This window comes from Peromyscus leucopus, chromosome 5, assembly GCF_004664715.2.
Source record: "Peromyscus leucopus breed LL Stock chromosome 5, UCI_PerLeu_2.1, whole genome shotgun sequence".
Classification (NCBI taxonomy): domain Eukaryota; kingdom Metazoa; phylum Chordata; class Mammalia; order Rodentia; family Cricetidae; genus Peromyscus; species Peromyscus leucopus.
This window is the reverse complement of record NC_051067.1, coordinates 34,003,944-34,027,028: the sequence shown is the minus strand read 5'-3', so window position 1 is coordinate 34,027,028 and position 23,085 is coordinate 34,003,944. Positions and strand designations below refer to the sequence as shown.

Here is a 23,085-nt window from a genome sequence, read left to right as displayed (position 1 = left end):
ATAACTTAAGCAACATTAAATAATGATGGGGAGAAGGAGGACGGAGACAGCACAGTAGCTAAAGCATGTGATGCTATTGCAGAGGATGCATGTGGATGCAAGCAACCACATGCAGTGGCTCACAACCACCTGTAACTCCAGCTCCAAGAAGGCAACATCATCTTCTGCCCTCCTTGGGTACCCTCCCACAAGTGGCATACACACATGCAGACATACACAAAAACACTGAAGTAAAAATAAATTGCCAAGTGTGGGGGCCCAAACCTGTAATGCCAGTACTCAGGAGCATAGAGTGGCAGATCTCTTAGTTAGAGACCAACGTGATACCGAGAGTTCCAGGGCAGCCAGGGTAATTTACATATATAATATTAAGGAAGGAACAATAAATGGGACAGAATGAAAAAAGCGCGTAGCAAGCCTCATTTTCTCATGGGAATGTGAGATTGCAGACACATGTGACAATGGTTCTAATTGAGGCTTGAGTGGTGATCCTGAGGATGCCACATGGTCTGTGCTAGGGACATTTGTGTCAGCATGTCAATGTGGTCTTTCCTTACCTCCAGATGCTCTAAAATATACGGTGGATTTGTCATGCCAAGCCTCAGCATGGCTCCCTCAGGAATCACTTCCACCAACTTCCACAGGAGTGTGGGGAGATCTGTGCCAATGTCTCTGCCATAGGCCCCGGTGTCTTCGCTGGTCAGCCATATCTCACAAACACCCTCTGTGAATTAAAGAGGATAATTAACAAATCGGTGGCCTAGCCATTTCCTTCATTATACTGCTGCTCACCCTTCTCAGTACAGTATTTTCAACACCACTGTGCAGGCAGTCTAGGCATTCAATTGCAGAGAGAAAGCAGTTTATCCCTCCTCGCCAGTGGGTTAGTAAGTTCATCTTATGAACATCTGAGAGTTGCAACAAAGTCATAAGTTACCAGTGTGTCCTATGAAGTCATTAACATTCACAGCCAATCAGCTCAAGCATGCCTCTTGAAAGCACTTTGATCATTGCTAGAGAGCTTCAGGCTCACCTCAGAGAATACTCACTAAACGCTGTGAGCCCTGGAATGGCAACAGTCCCTCCACAGAATAGGGATTGGGAACAGTTAACTCACCAGTCAGGCTGTCGCCAACCCAAGGAAAAATGTCAAGTGTAGTTAAGGATTAACTCACAAATCATTAATTAATTATAATGAACTCATTTAGCCTGTAGTAACTATTTTAATCTGTCACCTTTATTCCATTAAAATAGTGTTCACTTTATCTTCACATTAAAAACAAACTGGGCTGGTGCAAAAAGTAAGTTGGCTGCCTTGGAAAGCCTTCTACATTCACTTAGGTATTCTACCTTAGGAAAGCATATTCTTTTTTGTTGTTGTTGTTGTTGTTGCTGTAAGGAATCTTATCTTGAAATGCTTGGGCTTGAGCTGGGATAGGCGGCAGGCAGCATGTGCCTGTGATGTCAGCTCTCAGAAAGCTGAGACAGGAAGACGACTCCAAGTACAAGACCAACGGAGGCTTCAAAGTCCCAGGCTAGTCTGGATTACAAAGCAAGCTTGTCCTTGCCTCAGAAAGTAAAACCAAAACAAAAAGTTACAGCCTGCAAGTAGCAGCCCTTCAAAAACTAAGAGAGAATACTTGGGGATCAACTAGTGCTATTAAAAATGAATGAAATAGACTGAGCAAGAGTTACCAGGTTTTCCTGACAGACACAGACCCTTCCTTAACCCATATTCAGTGAGCAAATAATGTGATATTAAAAGGCCAAATGATTCAAAAGGCAAAAAAAAAAAAAAAAAGAGTGTGAACTTAGTTCAGACTCAGTTGATTCCCTGCTTATGAAGACCTCCATATACAGGCTCCAAAGGGAAACACAGTGGAAGTTTCCTGAAACTGTCTTAAAATTGTCATTCCATGGCAGAAGGTTTCCAAAGCACAATTTAAATTGTAATCTCCAAGAGAGGCAACAAAAGTAAGTGCCTTTTTTGTGAACATGGATGCACTCAAGCTGTACAGAAGAAAGCCCACACCAGAGCTCTTAATTACCAGTCATACAGTCCACAGCGTGGACCTAAGGCCTCTGGACACTATTCTTCCTAGAGATAAGAGCTATGTGTTTGTTTTATTATCATCAAAGCCGCAAAAATAAATTTTATCTTTCTGAGATACACACACGAGTCGGAAGACACAAGAGTAGATGCAAACCGCCCACTGTTCACAAAGAGAATCACGGATTGGCAATAAGAGTAAACGCTACTGAAAAGTTCAGTTAAAAGCAAAAACTGGGGATGCTTTAGTATTACAATCAGTAAAACAGCTGGGTGTGGTGGTGTACACCTTTAATCGGAAGGCAGAGGCAGGCAGCTCTCTTAGTTGGAAGCCATGCTGATTTAGATAGTGAATTCCAGGCCAGATAGGGCTACACAGTAAGCCTTAGTCTCAAAAACAAAACCAAAAATCAACAAAAATTCAGTAATGCTAGGAATATCTTACAGGCTTCCCTGGTTTGAATACACAGTTCCAGAAAGAATAAGCCTTTACCTCCAAAGAAATAAATCTGGCAGGCTTTACAATTTTATGAACATTATGTATAAATTAATTTAAATGATATTCTATTTAAAATGTATAATATCAACATCCCACCCCCCACTCCCCCAAGGCTCAGGTGTGGGAGCCCATTTTCAGGTTCCTCGTGGCTTTACCCAGGAGGTCCACATAGAGGATGATTAGGACCACGGGCCTGAGTGCAGGTGTCTGAGATGGTCTGCACTTGGCTGTGCTAGGGGGGCGTCTTTTGCGCCACCCCTCGGCATTTCTATAAATACCCTAGGGCCGAGACAGTCAGGGCTCACAGGAATAGGTTCCAGGCCTTCTCCAGGCTATCCTTATCTCCACAATCTAAATCCTTCTAATACTTCCTGCTACTCTCACTCAAAAAAACTCGGGAACAGTGGGGTTGGTGGGTAGTTGCCCCACACTCAGGGAACATTATAAAGGAAGGGGCAAGAAGAGTGAAGAGGAGAACTGGGAGATGCTTCCGTCTGGACATGACCTGGCCTTTGTGCCCAAGAACTCACCATAGCTGTGGTCACCTACACAAGCCCCGGCTAAGGCAAGTCAAGGTCAGCCAGCATTTCAGTCCAACCCAACTGGACTCACCAGGTTACATACTTAAAGGAGGAGAGGACATGGGGACATGATGGTGGGAGGAGGGTGCATTGTAGCTTGTCTAGGGGAGAACAAAGGAAATTGGGGGGGTGAGTATTATTGGAAATTTGACAATGAATTCAAGAGGCCAGTGAAAATGAAGCATCTTTATGTACAATTCTGCAAAAAGGAACACAGCAGTGAGAAAAGGCAAAATGGCTGCCATGTGGATCTGGTGCAGAAAGGTGGTTTAAAATCCCCTGCTCCTCTCTTATAGGCCAGGACTTACACTCCTCCCCAACTCTCCATCTCATTAGTCAAGGGCAACCCCCACCTCCAATGAAGAAACTGGCGCTTGAAACTGCTCTTTTTCTCCAATTCTTGGCTCAGCCATGAATCAGATAACCTGTAACTTTGTAATTCTGAGTTGTGAGACTAACTGGGGTCAGCCCAGCTATGGGAGAGAAGCCCTGCTTGTCGGTGACTCTGAAAACAGAACTATCAATCTGTTTCTTACTAGTATGGTCAAGCTATTTTACATACATGCATGGAACTGTCAAAAACTAAAAAGAAACTATTTAAAGTATTCCAACTGATGGTGCAATCTTGATTTTAAAATTCTGTGTGCCATCAGACATTGCACTTAAGTCCGGCCCTTTTAAAAGACAGGGTTTCATGTAGCACAGCCTGGCCTGGAGCTCATTCTCTAGCTGAGGCCAGCTGCAAGTCATGATTAGCATCCTGTCTCAGCCCCACAGATAACAGGAATGAACCACCAGGCCCAGATTCCTACAACCTGCTTAAAAAACTATAATTTAAAAAATAGAAAAGCTCCAGGAAGAAAGATAGCTAAGTAACAACAAAAACACATTTTAAAACATTCCGAAAGAGGTTATAAAAACAGGACATTAACTGTGATTTTCCAGTTACTGGCATTTGAGCAACACAATGTGAATATTTTAAAGTGAACAGAGTTTTAATTTACAAATTTTCCATGCAAATGGTTCCACGTATGCCTTATGTAGAAAGAGCAAGTTCCTGGAACGGTGCCCTCTCTGTTGCTGGGTGAATACAGAAGGGGAAATCACCCTGGATAGAATAGAAATAACATCCACCGGAGAAAACAGCAGTCTGCTCCCCAAACTGCAAAGGTTGGGGACCAATAGCCTCTGGGGGGCTGCAACTTCAAGTTACATCACACAGAGAGGAAGCAGCTGTGGTACTAAATCACCACCACAGACACAGCAGTCTCCATGTCCCTGTGATAGAGGTTGTCACAGTACTCAGGCCAGAGGAGAGCAAGGACAATGGTAAGCCCTGGCCTTGACAGTCCTGCCCTGCAGATCATTCTAAAAGCATGTCAAAGACCTGCTGGATCAACAACGTTTAGACTTTGTAAGGCGTTCTTTCATACATTCTTTCTAGCAAGAAGTGATTCCTCAAATTTTTACCCCTAAGAAGTCATTACACAAAGTAAAGCGAGGTAGAATCCCCAGTCTCATGTTTGGTGTTCCCTGAAGTCTCATGATTATGCATACTGTGAGCAGTCCCTGCCAGGCTAAGTTTGTGCATGAATATGATGGGGAAGCTGGGGCTACAATCACCAAAACTGGACTCACATTGAGGTACAGACATGTTTTTGTCTGCACAACTAATTGGCCACACTTACAGACAGCTGTGCTTGCCTCAACAGCATAATTCCTTCTGGACTTCAGGTTCTCGTGTCTTTATTTGTCCTTGCCTAATGTGTGCCCCATAATTGATACAGATCCACCATGAAGTTTCTGTATTCTAAGACTGCCTATCATGCAGGCACTATCAGGGGACAGTGGCAGGCATGTAGGGAATTTTCTGTTCACTTCTTGGGGAGGAGCAGGGCTGGCCTGGGAGACTAGGATACCAGCCCCAAAGAGACAACTCCAGCTGCACTGAAACTTCAACCTTGAAAAATAAGCACATAAAATGAAAAAGAGAAGTGTGAACAACTAAGATAAAAGAAGCAAAGGCATCACTAGCAACTCCCGTTCCTGTAAAAATAAATATGAACAAAACAACAAAATGGTAGGAGACAGAAACTAGCATTCTTTTCCAAAAGAGCATTTTCCTTTTTCCTAACCTGTTCTACCACCCAAGTTCCACTCATTTGCCCCAAATTGTTCTATCTACCAGACATGCTAAAGTTCATCACACTCATCGAGAGGTCATAACAAACTTGAAAAATGCTAATTTTGGTAAATATTCTGATATTAGGAAGGGATGAGATGCACTTTTCAGGAGAAACCACTCCACAAAAATTTAGCCATCAGAACTCCGGTCATCTTTCCCAAGCAAGAACTCATGAGGCTACACTTCCACCACAAGCTACCTCTTCCCAAGTGGAGATTGCCAACAGCTAGGTCCCATTCTACTCCACAGTAATCTGAGGTGACAAAGATAGAAAACACAGAAGTCACAAAGGGTTAATAAAAAAAGATAACATCTTCAATAAAACATTTTTACAACAAAGAAAATCCTATTGGAAAAAAAAATCAATTTTTGCCAAACTCAATTCCAAAAGATTCAGTTTCTCTGTATGAGTTCCACTGTCAAAAGTTAAAATATGGAGGTAGATCAATTTCCTCTGCTTAAAAAGTGAAACTCCCCAAAAGACCTCACTTTTTCATTTGGGAAAATTCCCACCATAATAAGCTATTTCAATTACTGTATTGTTAGAAAAACTTGAGAAACAAAGTGCAGAAAGTAACTTCAGAAGCCTGGATCTCTGTGAGTTCAAAGCCACAATGGAAACAGCCAGACATGGTGACTCATGCCTTTAATCCCAGGAAGTAATGGCAGAAAGCAGAAATGTATATAAGGCATGAAAACCAGGAACTAGGCTGGTTAAGCTTTTAGACTTTCGAGCAGCAAAGTTCAGCTGAGAGGCATCCAGTCTGAGGAAACAGGATCAGCTGAGGAACTGGCAAGGTGAGGTAGCTGTGGCTTGTTCTGCTTCTCTGATTTTTCAGTGTTCACCCCAATACCTGGCTCCAGGTTTGTTTTTATCAATAAGACCTTTTAAGATCCTGCTACAACCCAGCTCTGGAGGAGTGGAGACAGGAGCATTTCCAGGACTTGCTGGCTTCTAACCTGGCCTGGAAACATGAGCTCCAGGTCCAAGGAGACACTGCCTCAAAGGTATGAGAGGTGGAAAACGCTGACTCCCAAATCTCTCCTCCACATATATGTGCATCCCAAACACACATGCATCCACACACTCAAATATATGAGGTAAATATATCTCAAAAGCTATAACTATAAACAGTGATGGGGGAATCAATGGCAAATGGGCAATAAAGTATAATGACATATAATATCACAACAGTACCTATACTTTGCATGTGCTCTAGATGGCCAAGAAACCTACATCAATTTACAGTTAGGCCTATCATCTCAAAATCTCCATTTCTCTTCCTCCCCCATCTCTCAGATTTGTTCTCCATCCCTGTCTTTCTGTCTTTTCCTACACCTCTTTGGTAACATCTGATTGCCTCCTCACCACTCCATTCTAAACTTCTTTCTCCTAGTCAACCACATGTGGCATTTGTTCTATTTATATACTACGAATTCATTACCTAACCTTGCGTCTTCCTGCTATACGGATTGCTGCGCACAGTAGGTTTTCTGAGCAAAAGGATTGTAAAAATTTACCTTGGGAAGTTCACAAGTAAATATGGCTTTGCTTAAGCATCTGAAGGGTCATGAATAACAACACGGACAGGTCCATTCCTGTTCAGCCCATTCATTTAAGAACAGATCAGACATTTCAGACCCTGTATTGACATTCAAAAGTTTTGTGTCTTTACTTTAGATGGGGGCATGGGAGACTAAATATATAAAGATAGCATCATCGTAAGACAAGCCTAGCCTATGCTATGGCTCCAAACCTTTAATTTTGGAACAGAGCCTAAGAATGCAGCTCAGCCTGCCCAAAAATTTAGTATTCTCTATCCTAAGGGTTCTGAATACTAAGATTATAGGTGTATATACCACAGCTGGCCATTGCCACTATTATAAGTGGTCTCCAGTCTGGGTGTTTCTGAGTTCTTGGCTTCTTATTTAATGAACTATAAAAACTCACACAAACAAGCAAAGTGAAAGTAAAGTGCACTGAAAGAAAGCTGTAGGCTCCAAGTAAGATTTACTCAAGCCCCCCTAGTCACTGCCCTAGGCTTCTGTTTGTGGGTCCAGGAGAAGAAGTTGGCTGCTTAGGGTAGAGGTGTGATCTTTTGAGTGACAGTCTTTGTAAGCTTTTGCTCCTAGTACATGGCTTCCCCAACCACCAAAATATTTATGGTCTTCCAGTTGGCATCAGCTGTAGCTTGGCCATGGCTCTGCTCTGCAATCAGAACACCTTCTAACCTACCTGCTTCTGCAGAGGAAATGACTGATAAATAAACCTTTTGTGAGGTAGAAAAGAAAGGGTCATCCTAAAGGATGACCACCAAATGTCCATAATGACAAATATAGCACCTCTGAAGTCCTGTTGCCTTGAGCAAATTGTTGGCTTGAGCTACATTAATGACAAGACAAAATTCAACTGAAAAGAAATAGAGTAGCAGGCTTTCCCACTGCCCCACACAGTGCATTAAAAGTTATAAAAAAAAATTATCTTAAAACTGAAAATGAGGAAAACTGATGACCTGTATGGCTTCACAATCCACAGACAGGGTGAGTTCTGCAGTGCACAACATCAACTGAGGGAACCAGTGAATGGAGTCAATGAGTTGCCATCAGACCTGGAGGCCTCTGCCAATGCAGAAAGAAGACTAAATAGAGCCCAATACCCCAGCTCACTTAAAGAGGTGGGAGGTTAGAAAGTTAGCATTCTCAGCATTAAGTACTACTCAGAGAGGGCTGTAGAGACATCCAGACCTAATGTGCAGCAAATATTTCCCACCGCTCTCCAGCAGAACAATGGTCTAAGCATGCGCAGGACAACAATAAATTACAAGGTGAGAAAAGAAATGTGAGAAAGCAATAGGCTAAACTTCTAGAACACCACACAGGCCTAAGAACAGCTTATGTCCTCACAAGCAAAAGGAAAGATTGGCATGGGTCATCAAATTGAGTTTGTACAAGGATACTACCAGAATGATAAACAAAAATTCTATTAAAATAAATCCTGCTCTGGACTCATATTAAGGGACCTTAAATGCCTTAAGACAGTCAAACTGCTTTCAAAGATCTTAACTATATGGCAGAATACAGCAGAAAAAAGAGTAAAGGAACACAGCAAACTCAGGGCTCAACAATGCACACTCCAAAATGTCTGGCACCCCCAGAAATAGCAGGCATGTAAACAAAAAAGGAAATATCGACTATGGTTTTTCTTCTGGTTATAAGCAATCAGTAGTAATACCATGAGAGATGATGGAACCACAAAAGGACATGGAGAGAGCCACTGTAAACACGACCATACTTTCACAAGTAAGGGCACGATGAAATATGGCATACCTCGTAACACCGGCATTGAGAGACTGAGGCACAAGGATCATGAGTCTGATGCTAGTCTTACACAGTAAGACTTGCTGGAGATACAGGGAGGGAGAAGCAAGGGAATGAACAAGGCAGGAGAGAAAGCAAGAAGGCAAGCAGGAAGGAAAGAAATGAAAAAGAAGAATGAGGAATAAAACCAACAGGTATTGCTAAAAAGGCAAAATTGGAAATAAAATGCAGTTCTAACACACCACTAAAAAGAAGGTAGGCAAAGTAGACAGAAGGAAGGAGACATTATGGGGCTGCAGCAAACCTCAGGTGGCGGGTGGGGTGACAGGAGGTAGAGGAGAGATTGATAGCAGGTGCCACAGTCATGCTTCCATGTTTCTCTTAAAAATATTCAGAGTAAATGTGAGAGATGTTCAGATGTGATACATGTGGTAGTTTTTTAACTGTGCTAATTCTTACTTTTTTTCATGTTGTAAACAATTCTTACAATTTTAATCACAATAATCTGATTAAACAAACTTTGTTGAAGTTTATCATTTTTCTATTTTATAAAACACTTAGGGTTCTGTAAGCATAATCAAGAGCAAGTGACCTTTATTAAATCTTTCTTATTAATTTCTTATTAAATATCTGTTATATGAAGCTAATTCAGACAGCTAATATTCAGTATTTTAAAATAGAATGGTAATGCTCCTCTAGCCCAAGGGTGGAAATCAGAATGACATTTTAAAACTATCTCCTCAGAAAATGCAAAAGTGATCATTTCTCACCATCAATAACTCAAGGTTTCAGGCACATCCCTGTCATCTCAGCACTTGGACAGTGGAGCCAAGAGGTTGTCAAGTTCAAAGGCAGGCTTGATCTGAGATGGGATGTCTGTGTGTGTGCGCGCGCGCGCATACGCGCACATGCACACTCTCTCTTCACAGTCTATCATCATGATTACTAAAACCATCCACCACATTCTGTTTTTAACACTGTGTCTAATACTATGTGCTAACTAGCCAATGTGTGTGTGTGGGAAAAAAGATCAAATTAAAAAATCAGTACTACCGTTAATAAATACAAAAAGATTTTATTTCATTTTCAGCAAAAGACCAGAAAGGCTATCAAACCTGTCCTAAGGCTGTACCAAAGCAAAGCCTAGGTTACAATCAATCTCTTAATTTTCCAGAAGCACATCAATAGCCTTTTACTTTTTTATTTTTTGCAGAGGCAGGGGTATCATTTCAGTGATTCCAGGAGAACACCTACAAAACTTCAGCCATAAATATCACATTAGAGTAAGTAGCAACTGTAACTTGAGAGGAAAGTTATGGTGATGTGAAAAGTGAGGAACAAGTGAGGAAAACCAAAAGAAAGTCTAAAGGGCAGACCACGCTGTGAGGAGCATCAGCCAGGGCACCCTCTGGCTCCAGGCACAGGTGGCAGCTGAGCACTGGAAGTGCAGATGGACCTTAGAGGTTCCTAAGAGCAAAGCATGCTGGAGTAGAGAGATGTGGGAGGAAACCAAGAGATGTAAAATATTTAAGACCCTGAATATTGACTAAAGGTTTCAATGGTTATATTTTGGAAATATCAAGCTAATTCAAATATCTGATTAAAATAAACTCATTCTGTATTCTTCAATTTTCCAGGAGATAGCAATTAGAGCATTTCACTTACACAGTATGTGGCTAACATACTTCTGTTTGTAAACAGATTTCAGATCTGCCCACAGTGAAGAGCAGTGGCACTTAACGGGAATTTAAATCATACTGTAAGGTATCTAGTAACAAATGACACTTTCTTCTACATACTTAACAAACAGCAATGGACTCTCCTCAGTTTTGTGATTATGAAACACTACACCCTACACATTTTATACTTCACTTACTTTTGTCTTTCTTAAAAATGTAGTTTATGAAATTCCCAAACTGTAGCACAAATAAAAATAACTACTTACAAATTCCTGATTCTACAATAATCCTATTGTGCATTATCTTTAACTCATTTCTCTCAAGGAAAAATAATGAAATGGTATTAGCAAAGTAACAAAATTAATTTAATGTACATGAATATTTATAATCCCTCAATCCTCTTCCATAAAATCATTACACAGAAATGTGCCATGTTTCTGTAGCCACAATATTACTGTGGTGTTAACTATGATTTGTAAACAAAATAAGAGTGCTTATGATAATTCCGTGCTATAGCCAAAAATTAGCCAACTATAGCAAAAGCATTTTTTTAAATGTGCTGGTTATTTTTTTCTTCAAAGATTTATTTACTTCTATTAAGACTCTCAAACCTTTTCTACTAAAATTTATTTCAATACTTCAAATTTGAGTTTATCCACACAGAAGTGGTGGGGGACAGAGACTGTTACTGTGTGTTACTCCATGTGGCTTCAGCTGAGATAGGAATGAAGTTGAAGGTCCTGGAGTTGTCTCTAGTTGATCATCTAAAGATCCACAGCAGTATCAGATAGAAAACAGAAAGATGAACCTCCAAGTCTTCAATTTAACTAATGTCTATTCATGTTCATTGTGTATTGTCTTTTTACCTCGTCATCAACGGAATAAAAGCTATAGTAAGATTAAGGTTGCTGGCAATTTTGTTGAACAAACAGTATCTAGGAAAAAGCACTGTATTTGGTTGAATGAACAAATGAATAAAACCAAGAGAAAGAAGAAATACATGAAGGTGTGAGGAAAGCCAGGATGATGACTGGGGATAAAAAAAAAAAACATGAAACTTAAGTCGGAGACCACAGAGTCACTTCTGAAATGTGTTATGGCCAGAATATATAGAAAATTAACAATATTACAGACAGCAGAAAATATAAATGCTTATTATCACTATAATAAAATTCATACAACCAGAAAATATATAGAATATATGCATTCAAAAGGAAAAACATAACAATATATGAAATAAATTCCAATTGATTCTCAGGTTTTTTTTTTAATTAGGTCTACACTCTACAACATAGTTTTGCAATAGAAAAATTTATGGTGGCTAAATTGTCAGTTTGACACAACCTAGAATCACCCACAAGAGTAGCCTCGGAAAATGGCACCTGTGAGGCTGCACTTGCTGCAGTAACTAATACAGGAAGACACTGGGGGCGGCACCATTCCTAGGGCGTGCTATCCTGGCTTAGGGCATTTTTTCCTGGCAAGAAATGGAGACTACTCTACACAAAGCCAATCAAAATGCAGAGTTGTGGATTCCAGTCCCGATGGATCCAGCTATGAAACACTCTTGCATCTAAGGCTCAGGGAACGATGCAGAAGTGGGGACTAAAAAGATCATAAGAGCCAGAGGCTCAAGGAGCTTGTTGTGAAATTGTGTCTCCTGGCAACACCAGAAGCCACACCCATAAAGTCTCACCAGCACGACTGCCTAAATGTGAGCTGAACAAGACCACCACCAATGAACGGGCAAGTGGAAGACGAGAAGCTCACAGGCCTCACCCTCCACAAAGAACTACAGACAACTTGGGGAGTGCTAGGAGCAGGGGAAATAGTCTTCCCCAGGGACAAGCACACCAACTGCCTGTCCAAGACAAATGGTCAGCCTTGAAAGCATACACACGAGTAACGTTCTGCAGACTGAACTGGTTCTATTCAGGAATACATATTATATATACTACACATATATACATGTAATCACAATTAATAGAAAAAGAGAGCAAGGAGGAGTTTATGGGAGGGTTTTATGGGAGGAAATGGAAGGAAGAAATGTTGCAATTCTATTATAATCTCAAAAATTTTAAGTGAACAGTGGGAGAAAATCAGCTGAATACTAACATGCAGCTTCATCCGTTTTCTCTCTGCTTTTGGCTGTGCCTGTGACTAGCTGCTTCAAGTGTCTGCTGCCTTCACTTCTCTGAAATGATGGTCTGTAACTTGGATCTGTGAGCCAAATAAATCCTTTCACCTTTAAGTTGCTTTTTTCAGAGTATTTTATCACCACAATAGGAAAGAAAACTAATATGTGAGCCATGCAAGTAACTTAAAACTTATAGGCATATTAAGAAAAGATTGAAGTCTGGTGTGATGACCCATGCCTTTAATCCTAGCACTTAGGAGGCAGAGGCAGGTGGATCTATATGAGTTCGAGACTAACCTGGTCTACATAGTTAAATCCCAGCCAGTCAGGGTTACAGAGTGAGACCCTGTCTCAGGGGGGAGGAAGAAAAAGAGGGAGGAAAGGACAGGACAGGATAGGATAAGACAGGAAAGGAAAGGACAGGAAAGGAAAGCAAGGGCTGAAAATAAAGATTCCATTTAATCAATATCCTTGTTTCCCACTTATATTTTAATTTATTATCTCTTTCATGCACCCAGATAAATGTGGAGTTACCATGGAGTAAGAAATTTAGTGAGGAATATAGAAACCCAGGTTATCCTACATACTGATTACTTTCCTGTAGAAAACAAGGGGGGAAAGATATTTTATCTTAATAAGAAGAAAGGCACAGCTGAGCCAGTGAGTCACTAAAGATGTCCACCTCCACACAAGGGTCCCGATTGCCTCCAACTCCAATAGAATGCCTCAGATGTAAAGCCCAGAGGAGACCCAGATGCTACCAACTCCCAGCTGGTCCTTAGCTTTTGAACACTTGTCTGACCATGAGCACAAGGGCTCTGGAGAAGGAGATAATTCTTTGAAAGAATTTGCAATTCTGGAGAAAGAGACAAGTAAAAACAAGGGCCCTATCAAAAGAACCTAAGAGTCATCTTGAAGAAACTCCCAGGGACCAACCTGGTACAATGAGAGCAATACAATAAATCACAACAGTGATGGATGGGACATGGAAAAGAATGTCCAATAGTCCACATTTACAGAAACAACTATCTGAAAACAGCGGGAAAGGCCACAGTTCTCTCAGCCAATGGGATTCAAGTTCTAGTTGTAAAAGCATAAAAGCCTAACAACCAAGCCAGCACTTCAGTACTTCACTGGTGGGACAAGAATGGGCACTGTGTGTGAGCAGGAGGCAAAACTGGGAACGATGGTGTGTGCATGGTCACTAGGTATCTATGAAAAGAAGAAAACACTAACTTCAATATAGAGAAGCCTAGTGCCACCCCATTCACATAAGGAAGACGAAGTTCACTGCATTGGTGCACTACAAAGGGCAGGTCTTGATGGTCTGGGCACATCACTTCACTGGTATTCTGGCTCAAAATTCCCAGCCTGCGTTATGTGGAAATGCCAAGAGAAAGCAAATAGAAAGAGGTTCTACAAGATAACTGGCCAGTGTGTTCCTCAAACGCCAAGGCCGTGGAACACTAAGGAAGGCAGAAGGCTGGAGACTGGAACAATGAGATGAGGGAGACAGTAACTAAGGGAGCATGTGACTCCAGACCAAGTCCAGGACCAGAAAAGTGATGCTAGTGAGGAAATGGAGGACATCTTTATAGGTGTGCAAATGACACATCAGTAGTTTGTTACTATTGACTTTGAGCTCTGGGTTGCTGCACAATGACCACGCGAGGGCTAACTCTTAAGGAAGCTGGATGAAATAGCTCCAATATTGCTGTTGTAGAGACACAATCACCATGTGGTTGAGGTTGATCTCCAACTCACGATGGAGCTCAGGCCAATTTCAAATTCCTAATCATCCTGTCTCAGTCACATATGGCTTTTTGAACTTTTGTTGTTGTTGTTGTTGGTGGTGGTGGTGGTAGTTTTTTGTTTTTTATTTGTTTGTTATTTATTTTATTTTGGTTTTTCAAGACAGATTTACCTGTATAGCTCTGGCTGTCCTGGAACTTGCTCTGCAGGACTTCTGTAAGTCCATTTTTTTTTTTTTTTTTTGCATTATACAAGCAAATTAGACAAACCAGACAATATACTGGTTTGCAGGGTAAAGAGCTATGAGGACAGGAAACTACTTAGAACTTCTACTCTACAAGCTTCAGGTAAACTCTAAGCACAGCAGAACCAACATGGTCTTTGTGGAACTCAAATCAAGAACCTATTTCCAGCTGGGTATGGTGGGAACACACTTAGAAAACTCAGAAGGCTGAAGCCAGAGTATGGTGAGCCTGAGTAACATAGCATGTTTGAGGCTGTCCTGGGTTGTTGAGACCCAGTCTCAAACAAGCAAACAACCACCAAGGGTTTGAATGTAGTCAGTGGTAGACTGCCTGTCTGGCAGGATGCAGGCTTCAATCCCCCAAAGAAGGCAAACCGTGTGGGCAGAAAGAAGGGAAGGAAGGAAAGTACTCATAGCCTGCTACTTTAATACCAGGTCAAACTTTAGTTAAAGTAGCTGCCAGGAGGATGCCTCCAAAAATGACCATCTATTTAAAATATCAAACATACTTTGCATCAAATTAGTACCTTACACAGTACGCAGGGAAATTTGCAAGCCTCTATCTATGTGTTTCTGCCTTCTAAAACATCCACAGTATTGTCACCATTAATAAATGTTAAGTAGTTGCCAAGAAAACCCATGTGAAATATCCCAAAGCACATGATAAAACTTACGACACAGAATTAAGGAAAACTATTCAGAAAACTCTTAGTGATGTTAAACAGGTGAGTACACCATAACCAATAGAGTTCAAGGATACAGACATAATGCTGGGACGTACTGGGAAAGAATAGTTAACTCAGACTTTGAGGCATTAAGCTTAGATATAATTAAGATAAATATATTAAACATAAAGTAGGGTAAACTATATTAAATCTTTACTTACTATAATCAGCAGAGAAGGAGAGATGGGACAAGGTACACGGTTAGGAAGGAACTAAGAGTTCTTACATTTGAGAAGAGACTCTCCTCCAGGCTCCAGGATCTATGAAGAAGAGGAGGCAGAAAGGCTTCAACAGCCAGAGGTGGTGGATGATTCCACGGAAACAGTGTCCTCCAGAAACAACAGGGCTAATGGACATAGGAATTCAGAGACTACAGCAGCGCACTCAGGACCACACAGGCTAAAACCACTAAGAGAAGGAAGTGAACTCAAGCTCCCACCCCTAACCCAGGAGCCATTGCAAAATCAGTCTTACCCAATAGTGTGTCACTGCGTATATCAACCAAACTCCAGGGCAGGCCTCGTGCCAACACCAAAAAGGAACTCCATGTTCTTTTTCTGTTTTTTTTTTTTTCAAATATATATACAATTTTATTTCCTTTTACATACCAACCCCTGTTCCCCCTCCCTCCCCTTCTCCTGCTCCCCCTAACCTACTCCCATCCCCTCCTCATAGAGGGGGAGGCCTCCCTTGGGGAGTCAACACAGGCTGGCATACCAAGTTGGGGGCAGACCTAGCCCCTCCCCACTACATCAAAGCTGAGTAAGGCACCGCACAATAGGGAATGGGCTTTTTTTTTTTTTTTGGTGTGTGTGTGTGTGTGTGTGTGTGTGTGTGTGTGTGAGAGAGAGAGAGAGAGAGAGAGAGAGAGAGAGAGAGAGAGAGAGAGAGAGGAGAGAGAGAGAGAGAGAGAGAGAGAGAGAGAGAGAGAGAGAGAGAGAGAGAGAGAGAGAGAGAGCTTGTTTCATTTTGGCATTTTTTTGTTTAGATTTTGATTTTTTGCTTATCTATTTATTTTTTATTTATTTTTGAGAGAGAAAGAGCATGAAGTTGAGTGCATAGGCGGTAGAAAGGATCAAGGAGGAGTTGATGTACACAAAAACATGACCAAATTTTATTGTAGGAAAAATAAAACAATAAAAAAAATTTAAGAAAAAGAAAGGAGAACCTGCTCACTAGGAAGCTGGCAACTGACTTCTGTACCAGGGGTGTTGGGAAGCAGGACTGGTCTGTGGCCAGCAGATGAGAAGTACAATTTTGCATACTGCGTAGGGTACCTCTAATGCTCAGAGCAACACTGGGAAGGATAAAGATAAAATCACTTATGTCCCCAATAAAGTTTATAGATAAGAAAACCAAGCCTTTCACAGTAGCTAACAAATGGGGCAGAAAAACCCTAAAATGCACTCACTGAGAACTACAGGCCAGGTCTTGTCAGCAGCTCACGCCTTTGATCCCAGCACTTCGAAGGCAGAGGCAGGGGGATCTCTCTGGGAGTGCAAGGCCAGCCTGGTCTACAGAGCAAGTTCCAGGACAGTCTCCAAAGCTACACAGAGCAACCCTATCTAGAAAGACAAAACAAAACAAAACCCTGCAAGGGTGTTAAAAGTCATGGTAAGAAAAAGGAGGTGAGAATTGGAGGTAAAACACCATTTTAAGATTTTTAGTTCATTCTATTAATTGGTGTGTGTGTGTGTGTGTGTGTGTGTGTGTGTGTGTGTGTGTGTATGCACACACACCTATGGAGCAGAATGGGTTTTTGCTTGTTTTTTTGTTTTTTTTTGGAGGGGGGAGGGGGTACTCCCATGATGGTCAAAAGACTTCTTGTGATACTCTCTCTTTCCACATTTATGAGATCTAGACGAATAAAGCAGGTCATCATAATTATTATCATCAGGTCGCAAGCAGCTTTTCCCACTGAGCCACCGGGCAAGCCCTGCTTGATGGTTTTTATTAAGAAGCTTGACATCAGACCTCACTTTGTAACTGAGGTTAGATCCCAACTCAAGGTGATCTTCCTGGCCTCAGCCTCCCGAATGATGGTGCTACGGGCCTGGATTGAAATACCTGATTTAATAAAACAATGTGTACAGGAAAATTAAATTCATGCCCCCTCCCCAAATGGTTTGATGTGCTTAGACTATTAGAAAACATGTCTTTATCCAATAAAAGATGAGAAAAGGCCATTAGCCAGGAAGGAAAGTCTGCAGCAAAGGACCCAATTCCTTCATCAGTCAACATCTTATCACTGGCATGGCTGGTTCTACAAACAACAGTCACGTTCCCCATGCTGAGCATCACACTAAGAACAGAAGGGTCGAGGAGTAAGACGCATCTCCTTCTTCTACCAGCTCCACTGCCTAGTATCACACAACAGCAATGTGTACTATAGACACCTGGCTGTTGATGATCTGAAAGCAAAATGTCACACCACCAAGAGATACCATCTGCTCTCCTACCCTTGGTCCTTAAAAGAGAAGGAGCTGCGGCTGGGGCTATCCTGTGGCCTTCTACTAAGTCTCTCTAACCCTAAAAGCAGCACATTTTAGCCCCTGTGTCGATCAATAGCCACTTCCTGATTTTGTGTCTTTTTCTAACTACTGTAATGAGGATAATGATTCATAGAATGCCTTCAACAGTACTAGTGTCTCAAATAATAAAATACCTTTTACTCAGAAAAAAAAAAGGTTAAACAACAAATGAACCCAGATTAGAGAAATTTCTACTGACCACAAAATTGCTTTCAATGACACTCAAAGCTATTTTACTATAAAGGCCCTCAAATTACCAATATGCAAATTATCTTCATGCCAGAAATGTAACAAATATTCTAAGATTCAGAATGCTTAAAAATATTCACCCCACTGGGATGATTTCAGATTAAAGAAAATAAGGACTGTGTAATTATATACACTTACCTTGACAAAGAGAAAGCAATCTGTGATTAGAACATAGCAATTAGTTAGAAATTGCTTCACATGGATTTAATTACCCATCCGTCTACATGCAGCTCAATTACTTTTATCTCATTGCATCAGTAAAAGATTTCTGCCTGAGGCAACTGCCAGTCATGTATTTATAAGGCTTCTAGACTTTACAGTGAATATATTACTGCATTTGAGCACATGTGCTACAGTTACAGTTTAGAGACATTCTTAATTTTAGGTTTCCAGTTTTAGCTTGTGATTATCTCATCCCTTTTCAAGAGTCAGCTACAATCCAGCTTTCAAACCAATGGCGTCACACCTGCCTAGGTAACGTTGTTGACACACACATCACCTGTTTACTTTAGTTCTTATGAGAACCTCAAGTTAAAAACCCCCAAATAATCTTACTGCTTGAGAGCAAAGAACACAAGGCCCTCCCCACCTACGCTTAAGTTAGATGTTCAGCATGAAAGCAGCCTCTTTCTTTGCAAGGCTAACCAAAGTTTTCCATTTCATACAACTCTGCTGTTTAAAAAGATGGTGGTATTCTGGGATGGGATTCTTAAAACAGACTGAAAGCTGAGTCCTTCCATTTTTCTCCATTTTGTGTAAGAGGCACACAACCTCAATACCCGACATGCAGGGGTTGACTCCATGTTCCTGTGGCAGCTCACACTCAGTGTCACTGTGACAATTATTTAATTGATCTGAGGGCTAATCACCATCTCATTTGACTGCAGCATTTTATGACTCAATGAAAGTCAGCAGCACAAGCAACACCTAGCAAGGTGCCTGGCTCACAGAAAGTGCACAGAGGGTACACACGGTCTGCTCCACAGCCCTCTCAGAGCCTGCCGAGATTACATGAACCCACAGACATACAGGCCTCTCAGAATTCAGAAGAAAATATATCCATCCTTCTGTAAGGAAACATTTTTGTCTTTGGTTAGGAACTATCTCTTCTTAAAAGTCTGGTTTCAGAACTTCAGAATTTAGTATTAAAGTTTGGCTACATTCTAGTTTAGAACCAACAGAGGCAACTCCCTTCCGTTGAGGAACTCAGGTCTTGGACCAGATGGTCTTATGTCATTTCCACGGACAGAACTCCCAAGAGCCTACCCTTAGGGATCACAGGTCATCAGGAGCCTGCTATGGTTCCTTTCCTGCCCAAGTGCACGTTCCTTCTGCTTAAGCTCAAATAGAAACGAGACTGAAATGCCCTGAGTCTCCAGTCCCACATTTTCTTTCATTCTGCCTCTTAAGTTTTGGTATATATGCCTTGGGAAATTTCACCAGGAGTTTGGTGGCAGTGTTTATAGCAAACAATACTTGACGACTGTGGTAGTCCTGTGCAGTCTTTCAGAAGTTAGTATGAGTTTCTGATCGTCGATTCAGGAGGATTTCCCTACTATGGTAAGGTGTTTCCCCACAACCCCAAAGTTATTTTCACTCCTGTAAAAAACTTCAGAAATTTCCCTCTTGAATTTAGCTGCCATTCACACTGTGGTTTCCTTTTCCCCAATTACTGATTCCTAAAAGAAATAAAGGAATGGTTCATGCATTTTCATGATGTGCAAATCTTTTCCTTCATTTGAAAGAAATGTGTGTGTGTGTGTGTGTGTGTGTGTGTGTGTGTGTGTGAGAGAGAGAGAGAGAGAGAGAGAGAGAGAGAGAGAGAGAGAGAGAGAGAGAGAGAGAGAGAGAGAAATAATAATGGACAGAATTTAATGGTTGTGAGTAGACAGACACTTCATAATGGAGAGGAAAAAATATTCCTTGATATCTGAGATACATATTAAATGTGTGAATGTAATATATACTAGCAATGCTTTCCTCCCCACAACTGAGTTACATCCTAGATAGTTTCTCAAAAAAGTATTATGAGCAAATTTTTTTCAAAAATTCCAAAGTTGCGTGTTTAGGAAGTGAGTTTATTGTTAGGACTCATTTTACAAATGTTACCCTGGATCCCTTGTAATTGACTTACTAATTCACATTAACAAACAAGCTAAGAGCCTCCTCTGATTCTCTCTCACCAGGCAGAGAGATGAGCCTGCTAATATTTTCTATGTTTTTGTGTAGATGGTGGGCACAGTGACACTGGGTTCTTACAGTGACAGCCAATTTGCTAATAAAAGTCTCAGTCGAGGAACTGAAACCTGGCACAAGGTCAAGCATTATATACAGTAATTCTTAGATAAAGTAACCATGAACTGTAACTAAATAAACAGTCAATCAAGGCCCACACCCTTGTGTCATACAGGAAGTGAGCCACACTATAAAGAGTTTTGAGCAGCCTGAGTGACAACTCTGCCTCTACCGCTTACTATTCAAGCAGCCTAGAGTGTGCTTTAACTAAGCTTCCCCGGCATGATAACAAATAATTCCAATGCCGCAAGGGTTAGTATTATGAGTAAATGAGATAACAAACAGAAAGCAGTTCCTATCTGCATGGTACATGTAAGACACCCAAGGAGCAATATTGGTATGTATCAGTCCCATGTTTCAACATGGGCCTTCTTTGATGGATCAAGGTCTAGTACATCTGGAAAAGAAGAAAGGAAAGTATTTTCGAAGGCATTTCGGCTACCCTGGAATTTCTATTTGGAGAAGAAAACTACTTTCTTGTCAGTAAAGTTACACAAAAGAGATAATTGTGGCATCGCCTGTTCAGACCTATATGCAGAAATCATCCCATTTGCAAATGGGAACTACCCAAGCGCAGAAATGGGACTCGACATAGGGCTGTAAAAACAATAAAGTTAATTAAAAGAAAAAAAATACTTTTTATAGAGTTCAAATCCAAGTTAATTTTTTTTCAAATTCACATTTATGGTGTTAACAGTCAAGAAGTTAAAAAAGCAATGAAATAAATGCTTTAAAATCACTACAACTGACTTCTCTTAAATAGCTTTCATTAGTTTGGTTTGAATCTTTAACTTAAGTGTTTTTAAAATTAGATTTGTTGTTTTAACACAGTTTCTTCAGCAACTTTTTGGTCAAGCAAATAGTCCCAGGGATCACTTACACTTTGGATGCAGAAAACTCCAACCAATGGATGAAGAAATGCACTAGTAAAGCACATTTGCAGAGACAGGTTCAAACAAAAGGAAAAGTTTCAAAACATGGAGGCAAGCAACAAAATCATGAATCAGCTAAAGCAGTAGAGCCTTTGTCTTGGCATTGTTTGGAGAGTGGGGCCGGAAAATGTCTGCTCAGAAAAATCAGGTAAGACTGGCTAGGAAACACTGACTTGTTAGCAAATGATACAGGAAGTGTATAAAAGGTCTTCTGGGATTTTAATTAAAATTAACAGATATAGCCAGGTGGTGGTGGAGCATGCCTATAATCCCAGCACTCAGGAGGCAGAGCCAAGTGGATCTCTGTAAGTTCGAGGCCAGCCTGGTCTACAGAGCAATATCCAGGATAGGCACCAAAACTACACAGAGAAACTCTGTCTCGGAAAAAAAAAAAAAAAAAAAAAAAAAAAAAAAAAAAAACAGATATATTTTTTCATTTGGTAAAATTCCTACAGTTAGAGATGCACAGCTCTTCTAAATTTAAGTTGAGACAAGACTCTTCTCTAGGGGGAATATAGCCATCACTCCTTGATTCAGGTTCATTAGTTAACACAGCAAATAGGACAAGACAGTCAAGAAAAAACAAACAAACAAACAAACAACAACAACAAAACAAAAAACCCACCAGACTCTTTTAAAATTCAAAGAGACTTAGAATATAATTCTCAAAATACCTTTCATGTCTGCAAACTCCATTCTCTAGAACACCCAACACAGGTCAAAAATTTTCCCTCATCATTGCTACTGTGGTTAAAAATTGATTAAAAGGCAATATCAATGCAAATGAGGTATACTTCTACTGAATTATTAATAGGCAGTACAACCGTCAATGTTTTTGTTTATCATTCTCTACTGCCCTTGCAAACGCTTTCAGAATAGGAAGTGCTGGAGCATGGAACCTTCTGGCAGACATGGCTTTTGGAAAGTATTGCCAGGGAATTGGCAGAATCATTGCTTCCTTTGGTTCTTAGCAGACATTGTGAACTTTCTTTGAAAGCAAACTAAAAATTCACATGAGGATCTCTTGCATTCAACTAAGGAAATGTTTACAATGACCCCTCTCTGCTATTTTAATGTATTCTTCCCAAAGACTATCATAAATATTTAATATAAGAAAGGTGCTGTTTAAACACAATGAATGGCTATGAAATTAAAGTTGGCTGAAGGATTACACTGTATACAGAATACACTGTAAATAATGACAAGGAAAGTACAAGCAGCATTACATTACTTTATTTCACTTCTCCACATTTCTTAAAGAATATTCAAAAGACAAAGGACATGAAGGTCAGCTTAACTGACACCAAAGGGTGACTAACTCTATAGAGTGAGTTTTATTCTTGGTCCATGCTTTATCTCGGGAGATGAAGAGAAACACCTCTTCATTCCAGATAAGCCACCCAGAAGCTAAAGAAATGATTCTATCTAAATGGACCTGGAGGAAGCAATGAGTTCACTGGGGTTACTTTTAAGAGCACAGGTGATTCGAACAGCTGTATCAAGGAAAAGCCATCATGGCCCAGGGAGCAACTACAGAAAGCTGTATCCCTGGTGTCCCCACCCCAGTCAGTCTTCCAAGTCCTACATAATCTGGCATAGCCCAATGTGTAGCTGAGACAGGATGACAGGCAGCTGGGAGTGAGGGCAGGACACAGTGAATGCCTGCGATCTTAAGTGAAGGTAGAAGGACCTCTTCCCTTGCCTCCTTCCAGAAGAGAATGTTAATAGGCCCGATCTTGTAGGCTCTCATTTGGATGATCATGGTGTCCCTGATTTCAACACAGCAGCCATGACATGCACAGAGCACAGAGTGAAAACATAACAAAAAAATGTGTCTATATCTCGGAACACTCCCTACCAAGAATACATGGCAAAGGTTCCAGTTTTCCAAAGTCTCAGCTGGGCTGC

General features: G+C 40.9%; 1 protein-coding gene across 1 annotated transcript in view; it reads right to left on the bottom strand.

Moving 5' to 3' along the window:
- Positions 1 to 23,085, bottom strand: part of Cdkal1 (CDK5 regulatory subunit associated protein 1 like 1) — a 571,051-nt gene that overhangs the window by 231,894 nt on the left and 316,072 nt on the right. The window contains 1 exon segment of the mRNA XM_037205851.1: positions 558 to 724. Within this exon segment, the coding sequence (XP_037061746.1) occupies positions 558 to 724 (167 nt within the window).